We start from the raw sequence: 13,419 nt of genomic DNA on the forward strand, positions 1-13,419 counted from the left end.
TAGTTTTGATGTCTTCACAATTATTCTAAAATTTTTTAAAAAATATTTAAAAAATAAAGAAAAACCCTGGAATGAGTAGGTGTGTCCAAACTTTTGACTGGTAGTGTATGTTACCCCTTGGCAGCGTTATCAGAAATCACAGCATTGATTTTCAATGCCATGCAGACGATACACAACTTTACATGTCACCAGAGGATTTTTAGCTCCACGGATCAATTATGAGACGGTATTAGTGATTTAAATACTTGGATAGCTCACAACTTCCTCCAGCTAAAACAAGACAAGACCGAGGTACTTACTGTCGGAGCCAAAACACAGAGAGAGAATGAGCCGCACATTTTAATTGACGGGCAGTAAAGATAACACACCAGGTTTTTAAAAAACTAGGTGTTATTTTAGATTCGGAACACATTGGGAATGTGACCAATATAGCTTTTTTACCACCTGAGGAACTTTGCCACGGTGTGGCCGTTTCTCTCTCAGGGCGATACAGAGAGAATCATCCACGCTTTTATTACAAGCAGGCTTGACTACTGTAGTGCTCTCCCGTCTGGTCTACCCAAGAAAGCCACTGGTCAACTGCAAAACATACAGAATGCTGCAGCACGGGTACTGACCAAGACCAGACGGAGAGCACGCATTACACCGGTTTTAGAATATAGATTCTTCTATTGGTTTTTAAATCAATCCACGATTGATGCACCCCAACACATGTCAGTCATGCTTTTAAGTGATGTCCTTTGTAGGTCCCTCAGGTCCTCTGGTACTGACCTTTTAACTATCCCAAAGCCTAGGACCAAGAGGCATGGACAGACAGCCTTTAGTTACTATTCCTCCAGCCTTCGGGAATAGCCTGCCAGAGAACCTGAAGGAGGACTGAAACTGTGGACATTTTGAAAAGAGATCTTAAAACACACATTTTTAGCTTGGCTTTATCCTAGGTTGCTTTTTAGTTGTTCACGTTATGACATTATTTCGTTTCTTTTTTTTTTGTCTTGTGTTTGTTGTGTAGTAAACATTTCAGCTTTTATTTTCGTTGTTTTTTCATCGTTTGTTTCTCCTTCCTGCGGAAGCACATTGCGTTTCATTCCATGTCTGAAATGTGCTGCATAAATAAAGCTTGATTTGATTTGATGAAGGAATATGTGGGATTGAACAATCTTTTGGACATGCAGCCAGATCATTACCCTCTGGGCCGCCCAGGCATAGCCGTGGCCTTGTGTATCATATGATCAATCAGGGTACAGAACACAATTTATGATTTTGCTCTTTGCTATTGCGTTTTTTCTGGGGACCATTTTAATTGAAAACAATGAGGTAAGTACAAACAGTAAGGTACTATATTGTCACCCAGAAATTATTTGATATTGAGATAAAAACGGCTGCATGGGACCTTTAAATCAATAATTATTACATTGAAACTGAATTTGTTTTTGTATATTTATTATGTATAATAATTTTTCAGAATGGGTATTGTATGCATTTGTATGTGTTTTGATTGAAATTGAGAATAGTTTTTTTCTTATATAGTTTAAAGGTGAAGAATTGTCCGCACAACTGGACAGTTTTTGTGTTTTAGGAACACATCTTTAGCGATGTCCCGACGACGTTCCCACCAGACTGTTCCCACAACCTAATGAAACATTCTGGAAACCTTTGAATAACAGATTACCTGTGTTCTAGGAACGTTCTTGCATCATCAGCCGAATGTTTTATACAAACATTCTATAATCATCTCATAACACCATCTTTGTGTTATGAGAACTTTTGCCGCAACCTAACGAACGTTCTGGGAACATTCACGGAACCAATTTTGGTTTGCTGGTATTGCTCTACGACCTTACAGGAATGAGAGAGAGGAATGGGGGAGAGAGAGAGTGTGAGAGAGAGAGAGAGAGAGAGAGAGAGAGAGAGAGAGAGAGAGAGAAAAATAAAGGGAACACGTGAACTCACGTCTGTGTTACACGATCTGTAGCGCTTCCTCTCTCCGAGACAGTACTTCCCTCCTCCAGAAGGCCTGAAAGAGAGAAGAGAAACAAGAGAAGGGAGGAATAAAAGAGATTAATGAGGCAGTTTACACTCTGTCAGGCAGTGCAGCCCTCCACCCTGTGCTGCAGTACAGTACAGAGGGGAGAACCACAGTCAGAATACACGCGCACGCACACACACACACACACACACACACACACACACACACACACACACACACACACACACACACACACACACACACACACACACACACACACACACACACACACACACACACACACACACACACACACACACACACACACACACACACACACACACACACACACACACACACACACACACAGTCTTCCCCAGGTAGAGTATAGGGTGTGAGATCGAATTTAGCCATTTAGCAGACGGTTTAGTCGACAGCGACAGTCATGCTGTAAACATGTGACATGTGTTTAGTCCCGGGAGTGGAGTCCACTAGCGTGCTCTACCAGCTGATGTACACAGGACCACAGCATAGGTCCTTTGTAGGTGACATAGCAACAGGGTGCTCAGTCTTATGGTTACCTTCCCCCTGAGCAAGGAATCTCCATGCATGTGTATTGGGTGTGACTGGTGTCCCTAGGTCACTCCATCCTGTCTGTCCTTCCAGCTGTAGAGAGCAGCTTGACATTTGGAGTCCCACCAGACTGCAGCCTATTAGAGCTAAATGTCTAGCACCGGCACGGCTCCTCACTGGTTTGTTACAGTACACGAGTTGGCCTGCTGTCGTCCTCACAGTTGGGAAGTCTCGCCCTCTCACTCTCTCCATCTGACTCTACCTACCGAACAGAGCAGCCAGGGTAATGAATGTTTTCCAGCCCAGTGTTGGCTACACTGTCTGGTTTCTGTGTTCCACCTCCTTGCTACAGTACCGTGTGTGTGTGTGTGTGTGTGTGTGTGTGTGTGTGTGTGTGTGTGTGTGTGTGCGTGCGTGCGTGCGTGTCTGTGTGTTACAGTACCCAGGGTCTGTGGGGCTCCGATCACCTTACACAGGTGTTCTGCATTACCCTACCCTCCCTCCATCTCTCCTTCTTTCCCCCGCTCTCTTCCCTTCTACCCTCCCTCCCTCTCTCCACTGTCTGAAAAGAGAGTGTGAATGCAGATGCTTCCGCAAGCGCCACTGCTGAAACTCTAACTTGGAGAGGGCTAGAAAGAGAGAGAGAGGGCTAGAGAGAGAGAGAGAGGGCTAGAGAGAGAGAGAGAGGGCTAAAGATGGAGAGAGAGAGAGAGAGAGAGAGAGGGCTATAGAGAGAGAGAGAGAGGGCTAGAGAGAGAGAGAGAGGGCTAGAGAGAGAGAGAGAGGGCTAGAGAGAGAGAGAGAGGGCTAGAGAGAGAGAGAGAGGGCTAAAGATGGAGAGAGAGAGAGAGAGGGCTAGAGAGAGAGAGAGAGGGCTAGAGAGAGGGCTAGAGAGAGAGGGCTAGAGAGAGAGGGCTAGAGAGAGAGAGAGAGAGAGAGAGGGCTAGAAAGAGAGAGAGAGAGGGGGCTAGAGATGGAGAGAGAGAGAGAGGGCTAGAGATGGAGAGAGAGCGAGGGCTAGAGAGAGAGAGAGAGAGAGAGGGCTAGAGATGGAGAGAGAGGGGGCTAGAGAGAGAGAGAGAGAGAGAGAGGGCTAGAGATGGAGAGAGAGAGGGCTAGAGAGAGAGGACTAGAGAGAGAGAGAGAGGCCTAGAGAGAGAGAGAGAGAGAGGGCTAGAGAGAGAGAGAGAGAGGGGGCTAGAGATGGAGAGAGAGAGAGGGCTAGAGAGAAGGCTAGAGAGAGAGGGCTAGAGAGAGGGCTAGAGAGGGAGAGAGAGAGAGAGAGGGCTAGAGCGAGAGAGAGAGGGCTAGAGAGAGAGAGAGAGAGAGGGCTAGAGAGGGAGAGAGAGAGAGAGGGCTAGAGAGAGATGGCTAGAGAGAGAGAGAGAGAGGGCTAGAGAGAGAGAGAGAGAGAGATGGCTAGAGATGGAGAGAGAGAGAGAGAGGGCTAGAGATGGAGAGAGAGAGGGGGCTAGAGAGAGAGAGAGAGAGAGAGGGCTAGAGATGGAGAGAGAGAGAGGGGGCTAGAGAGAGAGAGAGAGAGAGAGAGAGAGAGAGGGCTAGAGATGGAGAGAGAGAGAGAGGGCTAGAGAGAGAGGGCTAGAGAAAGAGAGAGAGAGGCCTAGAGAGAGAGAGAGAGGGGGGGCTAGAAATGGAGAGAGAGTGAGGGCTAGAGAGAGAGGGCTAGAGAGGGAGAGAGAGAGAGAGAGAGGGGGCTAGAGCGAGAGAGAGAGGGCTAGAGAGAGAGAGAGAGGGCTAGAGAGGGAGAGAGAGAGGGCTAGAGAGAGAGAGAGAGAGGGCTAGAGAGAGAGAGAGAGGGCTAGAGAGAGAGAGAGGGCTAGAGGGAGAGAGAGAGAGAGAGGGCTAGAGAGAGATGGCTAGAGAGAGAGAGAGAGAGAGAGAGGGCTAGAAAGGGAGAGAGAGAGAGAGAGAGAGGGCTAGAGAGAGAGAGGGCTAGAGAGAGAGAGAGCTAGAGAGAGAGAGAGAGAGAGAGGGGGCTAGAGATGGAGATAGAGAGAGGGCTAGAGAGAGAGGGCTAGAGAGAGAGAGGGCTAGAGAGAGAGGGAGAGAGGGCTAGAGAGAGAGAGAGGGCTAGAGAGGGAGAGAGAGAGAGAGAGAGAGAGAGAGGGCTAGAGAGAGAGAGAGAGAGAGGGCTAGAGAGGGAGAGAGAGAGAGAGGGCTAGAGAGAGAGAGAGAGGGCTAGAGAGAGAGAGAGAGAGAGAGGGCTAGAGAGAGAGAGAGAGGGGGCTAGAGAGAGAGGGAGAGAGAGAGAGGGCTAGAGAGAGAGGGCTAGGGAGAGGGGGGCTATCAGTGGGAGCTCCATACAGTCTGGATGGAAACAGTGTGTCTATCCGTCAGAGAAACAGGGTTATAACAGACACAGGAGCTACGGCTGCTCTTTCACCTGGTTGGACCAGCACTTTACTGTCAGTCGGTCTACTAGAAGGCTGGGCTGAAGCAACCTGCTGGCACGAGCACAGACACACACACACACACGCACAGACACACACACATACACACACATACACATACACTCACAGCACAAACACACACACACACACAGACACTCACACACACACACACACATACACATACACACACACGCGCACAGACACACACACGCACATACACACACACACACACACACACACACACACGACAGACACACACACGCACAGACACTCACACACACACACACACACACGCACACACACACGCACACACACACACAGACACACACACACACGCACAGACACACACACGCACACACATACACACACACACACACGCGCACAGACACACACACGCACAGACACACACACACGCGCACAGACACACACACGCACAGACACACACACACGCACAGACACACACACACACGCACAGACACTCACACACGCGCACACACACACACACACACACGCGCGCACAGACACACACACGCACACAAACACACGCACAGACACACACACACACGCACAGACACTCACACACACGCACACACACACACATATACACACACACACGCACAGACACGCACGCACACACACACAGACACTCACACACACACACATACACACACACATACACCCAGACACACACACACAGACACACACACACACGCACAGACACACACACACACACAGAGACACACACACACACAGAGACACACACACACACACACCCGTAGGTGGGGACCTGGATGTTGTTGTGGCTTACTTTGCCTACTTACGCTGGGCTGTCACAATGTCTCATGGAGGAAGAGACTCCCCCTCCACAGGTCCTGCTGCACTCCCCCGACGACCAGGGACCCCAGCCTCCGTCCACACTCTGGGGCCACGTCCCAAATATCACACACTCCCCCTGGTAGCACCACTGAGAGCGGGGGGTGGAGAAGGGAAGAGGAAGGATGAATCATTAGACGGGCTTGACGCAGCCCTGTGCTGAGATGGACTGAGTTGGAGCCTGGATAGCACCTGGGGTTTAAAGACAGAGGTTTTCTGTAACTGGGTCAGTGGTGCTCAGGGCTTAGAGACAGTAGAGGTTGTAGAGGTTAAAGGTCTGTAACTGGGTCAGTGGTGCTCAGGGCTTAGAGACAGTAGAGGTTGTAGAGGTTAAAGGTCTGTAACTGGGTCAGTGGTGCTCAGGGCTTAGAGACAGTAGAGGTTGTAGAGGTTAAAGGTCTGTAACTGGGTCAGTGGTGCTCAGGGCTTAGAGACAGGAGAGGTTGTAGAGGTTAAAGGTCTGTAACTGGGTCAGTGGTGCTAAGGGCTTAGAGACAGTAGAGGTTGTAGAGGTTAGGTCTGTAACTGGGTCAGTGGTGCTCAGGGCTTAGAGACAGTAGAGGTTGTCTGTAACTGGGTCAGGGTTTTAGATCTGTAACTGGGACAGTGGTGCTCAGGGCTTAGAGACAGTAGAGGTTGTAGAGGTTTTAGATCTGTAACTGGGACAGTGGTGCTCAGGGCTTAGAGACAGTAGAGGTTGTCAAGGTTTTAGGTCTGTACTGGGTCAGTGGTGCTCAGGGCTTAGAGACAGTAGAGGTTGTAGAGGTTTTAGGTCTGTAACTGGGACAGTGGTGCTCAGGGCTTAGAGACAGTAGAGGTTGTCGAGATTTTAGGTCTGTACTGGGACAGTGGTGCTCAGGGCTTAGAGACAGTAGAGGTTGTAGAGGTTTTAGGTCTGTACTGGGTCAGTGGTGCTCAGGGCTTAGAGACAGTAGAGGTTGTAGAGGTTTTAGGTCTGTAACTGGGTCAGTGGTGCTCAGGGCTTAGAGACAGTAGAGGTTGTAGAGGTTTTAGGTCTGTAACTGGGTCAGTGGTGCTCAGGGCTTAGAGACAGTAGAGGTTGTCGAGGTTAAAGGTCTGTAACTGGGTCAGTGGTGCTCAGGGCTTAGAGACAGTAGAGGTTGTAGAGGTTTTAGGTCTGTACTGGGTCAGTGGTGCTCAGGGCTTAGAGACAGTAGAGGTTGTAGAGGTTTTAGGTCTGTAACTGGGTCAGTGGTGCTCAGGGCTTAGAGACAGTAGAGGTTGTCGAGGTTAAAGGTCTGTAACTGGGTCAGTGGTGCTCAGGGCTTAGAGACAGTAGAGGTTGTCGAGGTTAAAGGTCTGTAACTGGGTCAGTGGTGCTCAGGGCTTAGAGACAGTAGAGGTTGTCGAGGTTAAAGGTCTGTAACTGGGTCAGTGGGTTAAGATCCTGCCAAGGCAAGGGGCTGAAAACCCCAGGATGCTTTCGTCCTTCTCCTTCAATCACTCAGAACAGAGATTAACAGTGCCAGAGAGAGAGAGAGGGAAGGGGGAAGGGAAGAGGGAGAGGGAGAGAGATTGGGGGTTATGCACTAAGACACTGTATAAACAAGATCAACACTGCAGAGAGAACGGGAGAGGCCAGAGAAAGAGAGTGAGAGAGGAGGGCAGAGAAGAACAAAGAGGGAGCTGATAGGCCAGAGAAAGAGAGTGAGAGAAGAGGGCAGAGAAGAACAAAGAGGGAGCTGATAGGCCAGAGAAAGAGAGTGAGAGAAGAGGGCAGAGAAGAACAAAGAGGGAGCTGATAGGCCAGAGAAAGAGAGTGAGAGAGGAGGGCAGAGAAGAACAAAGAGGGAGCTGATAGGCCAGAGAAAGAGAGTGAGAGAGGAGGGCAGAGAAGAACAAAGAGGGAGCTGATAGGCCAGAGAAAGAGAGTGAGAGAGGAGGGCAGAGAAGAACAAAGAGGGAGCTGATAGGCCAGAGAAAGAGAGTGAGAGAGGAGGGCAGAGAAGAACAAAGAGGGAGCTGATAGGCCAGAGAAAGAGAGTGAGAGAAGAGGGCAGAGAAGAACAAAGAGGGAGCTGATAGGCCAGAGAAAGAGAGTGAGAGAAGAGGGCAGAGAAGAACAAAGAGGGAGCTGATAGGCCAGAGAAAGAGAGTGAGAGAGGAGGGCAGAGAAGAACAAAGAGGGAGCTGATAGGCCAGAGAAAGAGAGTGAGAGAAGAGGGCAGAGAAGAACAAAGAGGGAGCTGATAGGCCAGAGAAAGAGAGTGAGAGAAGAGGGCAGAGAAGAACAAAGAGGGAGCTGATAGGCCAGAGAAAGAGAGTGAGAGAAGAGGGCAGAGAAGAACAAAGAGGGAGCTGATAGGCCAGAGAAAGAGAGTGAGAGAAGAGGGCAGAGAAGAACAAAGAGGGAGCTGATCGGCCAGAGAAAGAGAGTGAGAGAAGAGGGCAGAGAAGAACAAAGAGGGAGCTGATAGGCCAGAGAAAGAGAGTGAGAGAAGAGGGCAGAGAAGAACAAAGAGGGAGCTGATAGGCCAGAGAAAGAGAGTGAGAGAAGAGGGCAGAGAAGAACAAAGAGGGAGCTGATAGGCCAGAGAAAGAGAGTGAGAGAGGAGGGCAGAGAAGAACAAAGAGGGAGCTGATAGGCCAGAGAAAGAGAGTGAGAGAGGAGGGCAGAGAAGAACAAAGAGGGAGATAGATAGGTCAGAGAAAGTGAAATAGAGAGAGGGAGAGAGTCCTCCTTAAGACCTTGTGTGTGTTTCCAGCAAGACGAAAATAGCCTGGGAGAGAAAGTGTTATCAGAGACGAGCTGACACACCCAGACCCTACACTGCCTGTCTGTTACACCACACACCTGAAAGTGTGTGCGTTTGACACAGAAATCTGTGTGACCTTTGGGGAACTCAACTGCTGTGCCTTCTGTCTACTTATCTCACTCCCTTTCTCTTTCTCTGTCCTTCTCTCTATCCCTCTCTACCTTTCTCCCCCTCCACCTCACCCCTCCTTCTCCTCCCTGCCCTACCACCTCTCCCTCCTCCCTCCCTCCCTTCCCCCCTAGTTGGCAGGGACTCTCCATTACAAGGCCTGGTGAGAAATGGCTGACAGTTGTGTTCCTTTGAAGAACCCTCCCAACCCCCATCCCTCTCACCACCCACCCTCACCCCAGACAGGAGCGCACTACCAGCCCCCCGAAGCCCTCTGTCCCAAATCCCCCTGAGCTGATCTCAACCTGTGCACCCTGTGTAGCCCAGGACCCCGTCAGTGGCCCCCGGGGGCCTGAAAGGCTCCAGTCAGCGGAGGGTAATGTCACACGACAGCCCCTGACACCCTCCCATTCTTCCCTTTGAGACCTCGGACCATCCGGTGACAATGGCCACCGTAATCCATGTTAAAACTGTCTCCCTGTCAGCCGTCTAACCTGGCCGTGGCGTGGCCAGCCACCCTCCGATTCGACTCTGAAGTGATGACCTCAAAGCATGGTGTGTGTGTGTGGCGGGGAAGGGGGAAGGGTGGTAATACATTGGGATACCACAGGGGAGGGAGGGGAGAGGGAGAGAGAGAGAGAGAGAGAGAGAGAGAGAGAGAGAGAGAGCACTAAACTACAGGAGACAACTAGTGCGTTTGGACTTACCCCTTTCTCGATGCTTCCCGTCTGACACAAGGTCCCCTCGGCAGCAGGGATACTGTTGGTGACACAGCGGTTGCTTTTGCTAAGGCACCAGAGCTCTCTACACACTTCCTAGGAAAGGAGGCGAAAGCAAGTTGGTCAGAAGAAAGCAATTCGCTGCAGAGAGCGTATTACAAGTAGAGAAATGAACAGAGACGGGCCTGTGTGGGAATTGCCTTAGAGACGATAAATAAATACATGGTGTGACTTTACGTGACTTCCACGCCTCCTCTCCTGTCCCCCATCAGAACTAAAGGTGAAAGAGCTGGAGAGGGGAGAAAATACCTGGCTCTCGGCATCCCTCATATTGCTTTCCCTTAAAAGGGTAGCAGACCTGGGTCAAATCGAGTTTGCACGGTTTGGAGTCACTTAGGACTATTTTCATAGGTTCCATTTCACACCGGGCAAACTAACTCAAGCTCAGCTGAACTATTTTGGAAGTGTGAGACCGATATATCTGACCCAGGTCTGACGGATTGAGCCCTGTGCTTTGGACTCAGTTCAATCCTGAGAGACGATATTCCAAAGGTCAGCCCATACTACTCATGTGTTGAAGGACAACTTACGCCTGGTCACGTTCACCTATCCGGACCCTCAACAGAGAGGCGGCTGACGTCAGTTCCCAGGAACCACCGTTAACCAGTTACAGGAAATCAGCTCAAACTGTACCTCAGAGAGGAGAGCGTCACAAGGAGCAGGGATTTGTAGACATAACAAAAACAACAACAACAACGCTTTGTCTGACAGGAAGTTTGAAAACAAACAACTTCTTCTGTTTCTGCAATTTATCCATCTTATCTCCTTGCTCTTACAACAGCGGGAGGGGGGAGAGAGAGAGAGAAAGAGAAAGATAGAATCCCAGTCAGACTCTCGTCTGGAGTGAATACAATTGTATAAGTGAATGCGTGTAACAAGGACAGCGCTGCACAACCCTGCATTAGATTTCCCATTAAACCTCTATGGTTCCCCCTCCGGGCGCTCCACTTCAAAGGCTTTTTACTGGATAACTGTGTTACGGTGGAGGAGAAGAGGAGCAGCGTCACGAAGAAGAGTTACGGCCCTGAGCCCAGGTTCTGACCCCACGGGTCAGTAAATAAAGTCCAGGCCCCGCTGGTCTCCACTGGTCTCTGCTGCTGCTAGACGCGATAGATGAAATAAAGCTGCAAACTGTCACTCTGAGTCTGCCCTGTCTCGCTGCACCACTCCCAGCTGCTTCCAATAACCCCCCCCAACCCCTCACTACCCCCACCCCCCCACATAAAACCTCACCCTCCCTCCTCTCTGGCTTCCCCACCGTTCCCGTTCAGAGCCGGCTGAAAGGTCAGAAGGAGAACCGGGTATGGATGGACATGTGACCCAGACCTGGTCCGGCAGATTCATGCTAACAGAGAGGATGCGGGAGGGTTGGTGAAGGGTTAAAGAGAGCAGGGGATCAGGGAGGCCCGCCAGTAACTTAGACGTCACTTAGCCGTTTTCCTCCCCTCCTCACCTTGCGACGGAACTGGGGTTCGGGACGAGCAACGCGATGGAGTGTTCCGGAGGGGGGAGGGGTTAGTGGCAGTTTGGTTGTAAGTGACGTTCTCAATGTTATTACTCGTATAACTTAGCTTGACACTTTGTGTCCGCCCCCCCTGTGTGTCCGCGAAACGAACGTCTTCCCTGTTTCACGCTGAGATCTGACCTCTGTGACGTCATCGCCCTTTCCGGGCCAAAAGGTATCTCCTGCCCTTCCCGGTGACTCCGCTGTTCTGAGAGTCCGTTGGAAACGACCGCTTAAATATTTCACTTCCGTGAGTCCGTTCAAAAGCAACAACAACAACAATAAAAAACGTATTTTATGTTATTCCACGGGAGCAAACGTGTGGCCAGACTGCCCGCCATTCTGTCCTTTCCTTTCAGTGCAAGCAACAGTCCAACTTTTCCACGGGGCTGTTTGTTCCTATTTTAGAACCCACTACAGCTGTAGGGTAAGAGGACTGGTGGAAAGAGAGACCAGTTGAGTAGCAGGACACAAACAAACCACCGCAACCGTAACAGTGACTGTAAAGTGCTGCTGTGCTTCTCTTCCTCCTACACATCTTTTAGTTGTCCTCTTTAGTCTTTAATGGCACTAAAGCAGGGCCTGCTCTGCTCTGTGTGTCTCTACAGGGTAACCGTATCCCAAAGACGTCCCCTAACAGTACATCACCTCCGAAAGCAAGCACTATCAAGTCATAGATCCTTTCATTGTTTCTATGGCTACATGGGTCCAATCAGCAAGCTCTAAACTATAGACAACTCTTTACCAGACAGCTGGCTGGCTGAGTGAAACAGACCTGACTGTCAGAATCCATAACCCTACTAGTTGAAAGACTACATTCTAGTGCTGTGGACGCAGCCGAGGCACAGAGCAGCAGAGCTGAGCCAGGCTGTGGAGGAATGCTCTCCTTTCAGAAATGGCTGTCTTTCATGCTGATCTAAAACCACAATTATGAGCTTAAGAGCCAAAATGACAGGGTTTGATTTGGGGCCCGTAGTAATCTGCTGTCAGATATTTCTTTCAATGAAACAAAATAAACTCTCTTGATCTCGGCTAATGGCAGACTCTTTTTTTTGTTGTGTCCGTATTGGTTCATTAATTCTTTGTGGCTTTCATTCAACATCTCCTGTGTCTGTGGCTTGGTTCAGTTCTCTCTCTGCTCGTGTCTCTTTATTTACCTTGGGTTGTTATTCTTCATGGTGGTGGTAGGGGGTAATGATTTTATTTCACAAAACTGTGGTGTGTGTGTGTGTGTGTGTGTGTGTGTGTGTGTGTGTGTGTGTGTGTGCAAATCTCCCTCCCTCATCCATCACTTTAAGATAGGTTAGTGAGATATGCGGCACACCCATCCCAGGTGCTAAGAAAACAATTATGTTTCCATAGGATGATAAGAAGATAACACCCTTAACCCCTGATTAAGAAGATAACACCCTTAACCCCTGACTAAGAAGATAAGACCCTTAACCCCTGACTAAGAAGATAACACCCTTAACCCCTGACTAAGTAGATAACACCCTTAACCCCTGATTAAGAAGATAACACCCTTAACCCCTGACTAAGAAGATAACACCCTTAACCCTTGACTAAGAAGATAACACCCTTAACCCCTGATTAAGAAGATAACACCCTTAACCCCTGACTAAGAAGATAACACCCTTAACCCCTGACTAAGAAGATAAGACCCTTAACCCCTGACTAAGAAGATAACACCCTTAACCCCTGATTAAGAAGATAACACCCTTAACCCTTGACTAAGAAGATAACACCCTTAACCCCTGACTAAGAAGATAACACCCTTAACCCCTGACTAAGAAGATAACACACTTAACCCCTAGCTAAGAAAATAACACCGTTAACCCCTGACTAAGAAGATAACACCCTTAACCCCTGATTAACACCCTTTGATATACAGGAGCTAATGGCATATACAGGAGCTAATGGCAGCTTGGCACAACAGATGTGCTCCTCTCCTGTTACCTGATCACTACCAGAGCCCTAGATCACTAGCATTATCACTAATGTTAGATGCAGGATCAACCGTTGTTGGATTCAATTAACAAAGCATTTTCCATGAACAAAGCATTGTCCTTCACTGCAGAGGAGAGAAACTGTGTGCATACAGCAGAGGAGAGAGACGGTGTGCATACCGCAGAGGAGAGAGATGGTGTGCATACCGCAGAGGAGAAAGACGGTGTGCATACCGAGGAGGGGAGAAACGGTGTGCATACGGTAGAGGAGGGAGACGGTGTGCATACCGCAGAGGAGGGAGACGGTGTGCATACCGCAGAGGAGGGAGACGGTGTGCAAACCGCAGAGGAGGGAGACGGTGTGCATACCGTAGAGGAGGGAGACGGTGTGAATACCGCAGAGGAGACAGACGGTGTGCATACCGCAGAGGAGACAGACGGTGTGCATACCGCAGAGGAGAGAAACGGTGTGCATACCG

The 13,419-nt window shown here is 49.5% G+C and overlaps 1 protein-coding gene across 2 annotated transcripts in view; it reads right to left on the reverse strand.

The window, feature by feature from the left end:
* The window catches only part of LOC112219762 (A disintegrin and metalloproteinase with thrombospondin motifs 6-like), a 166,045-nt gene that overhangs the window by 48,041 nt on the left and 104,585 nt on the right, over positions 1 to 13,419 (reverse strand). Inside the window, exons 12-14 of one of the 2 annotated variants that reach the window (XM_042302120.1) lie at positions 9,419 to 9,522; positions 5,775 to 5,917; positions 1,954 to 2,017 (exon numbers count right to left, since the gene is read on the reverse strand). In XM_042302120.1, coding sequence (XP_042158054.1) covers positions 1,954 to 2,017; positions 5,775 to 5,917; positions 9,419 to 9,522 — 311 coding nt within the window. Of the gene's footprint in view, positions 1 to 1,953; positions 2,018 to 5,774; positions 5,918 to 9,418; positions 9,527 to 13,419 lie in introns of both variants that reach the window. The other variant, XM_042302119.1, reaches the window with a different exon arrangement.

Source organism: Oncorhynchus tshawytscha, linkage group LG20 (genome assembly GCF_018296145.1).
Source record: "Oncorhynchus tshawytscha isolate Ot180627B linkage group LG20, Otsh_v2.0, whole genome shotgun sequence".
Taxonomy (NCBI): Eukaryota; Metazoa; Chordata; class Actinopteri; order Salmoniformes; family Salmonidae; genus Oncorhynchus; species Oncorhynchus tshawytscha.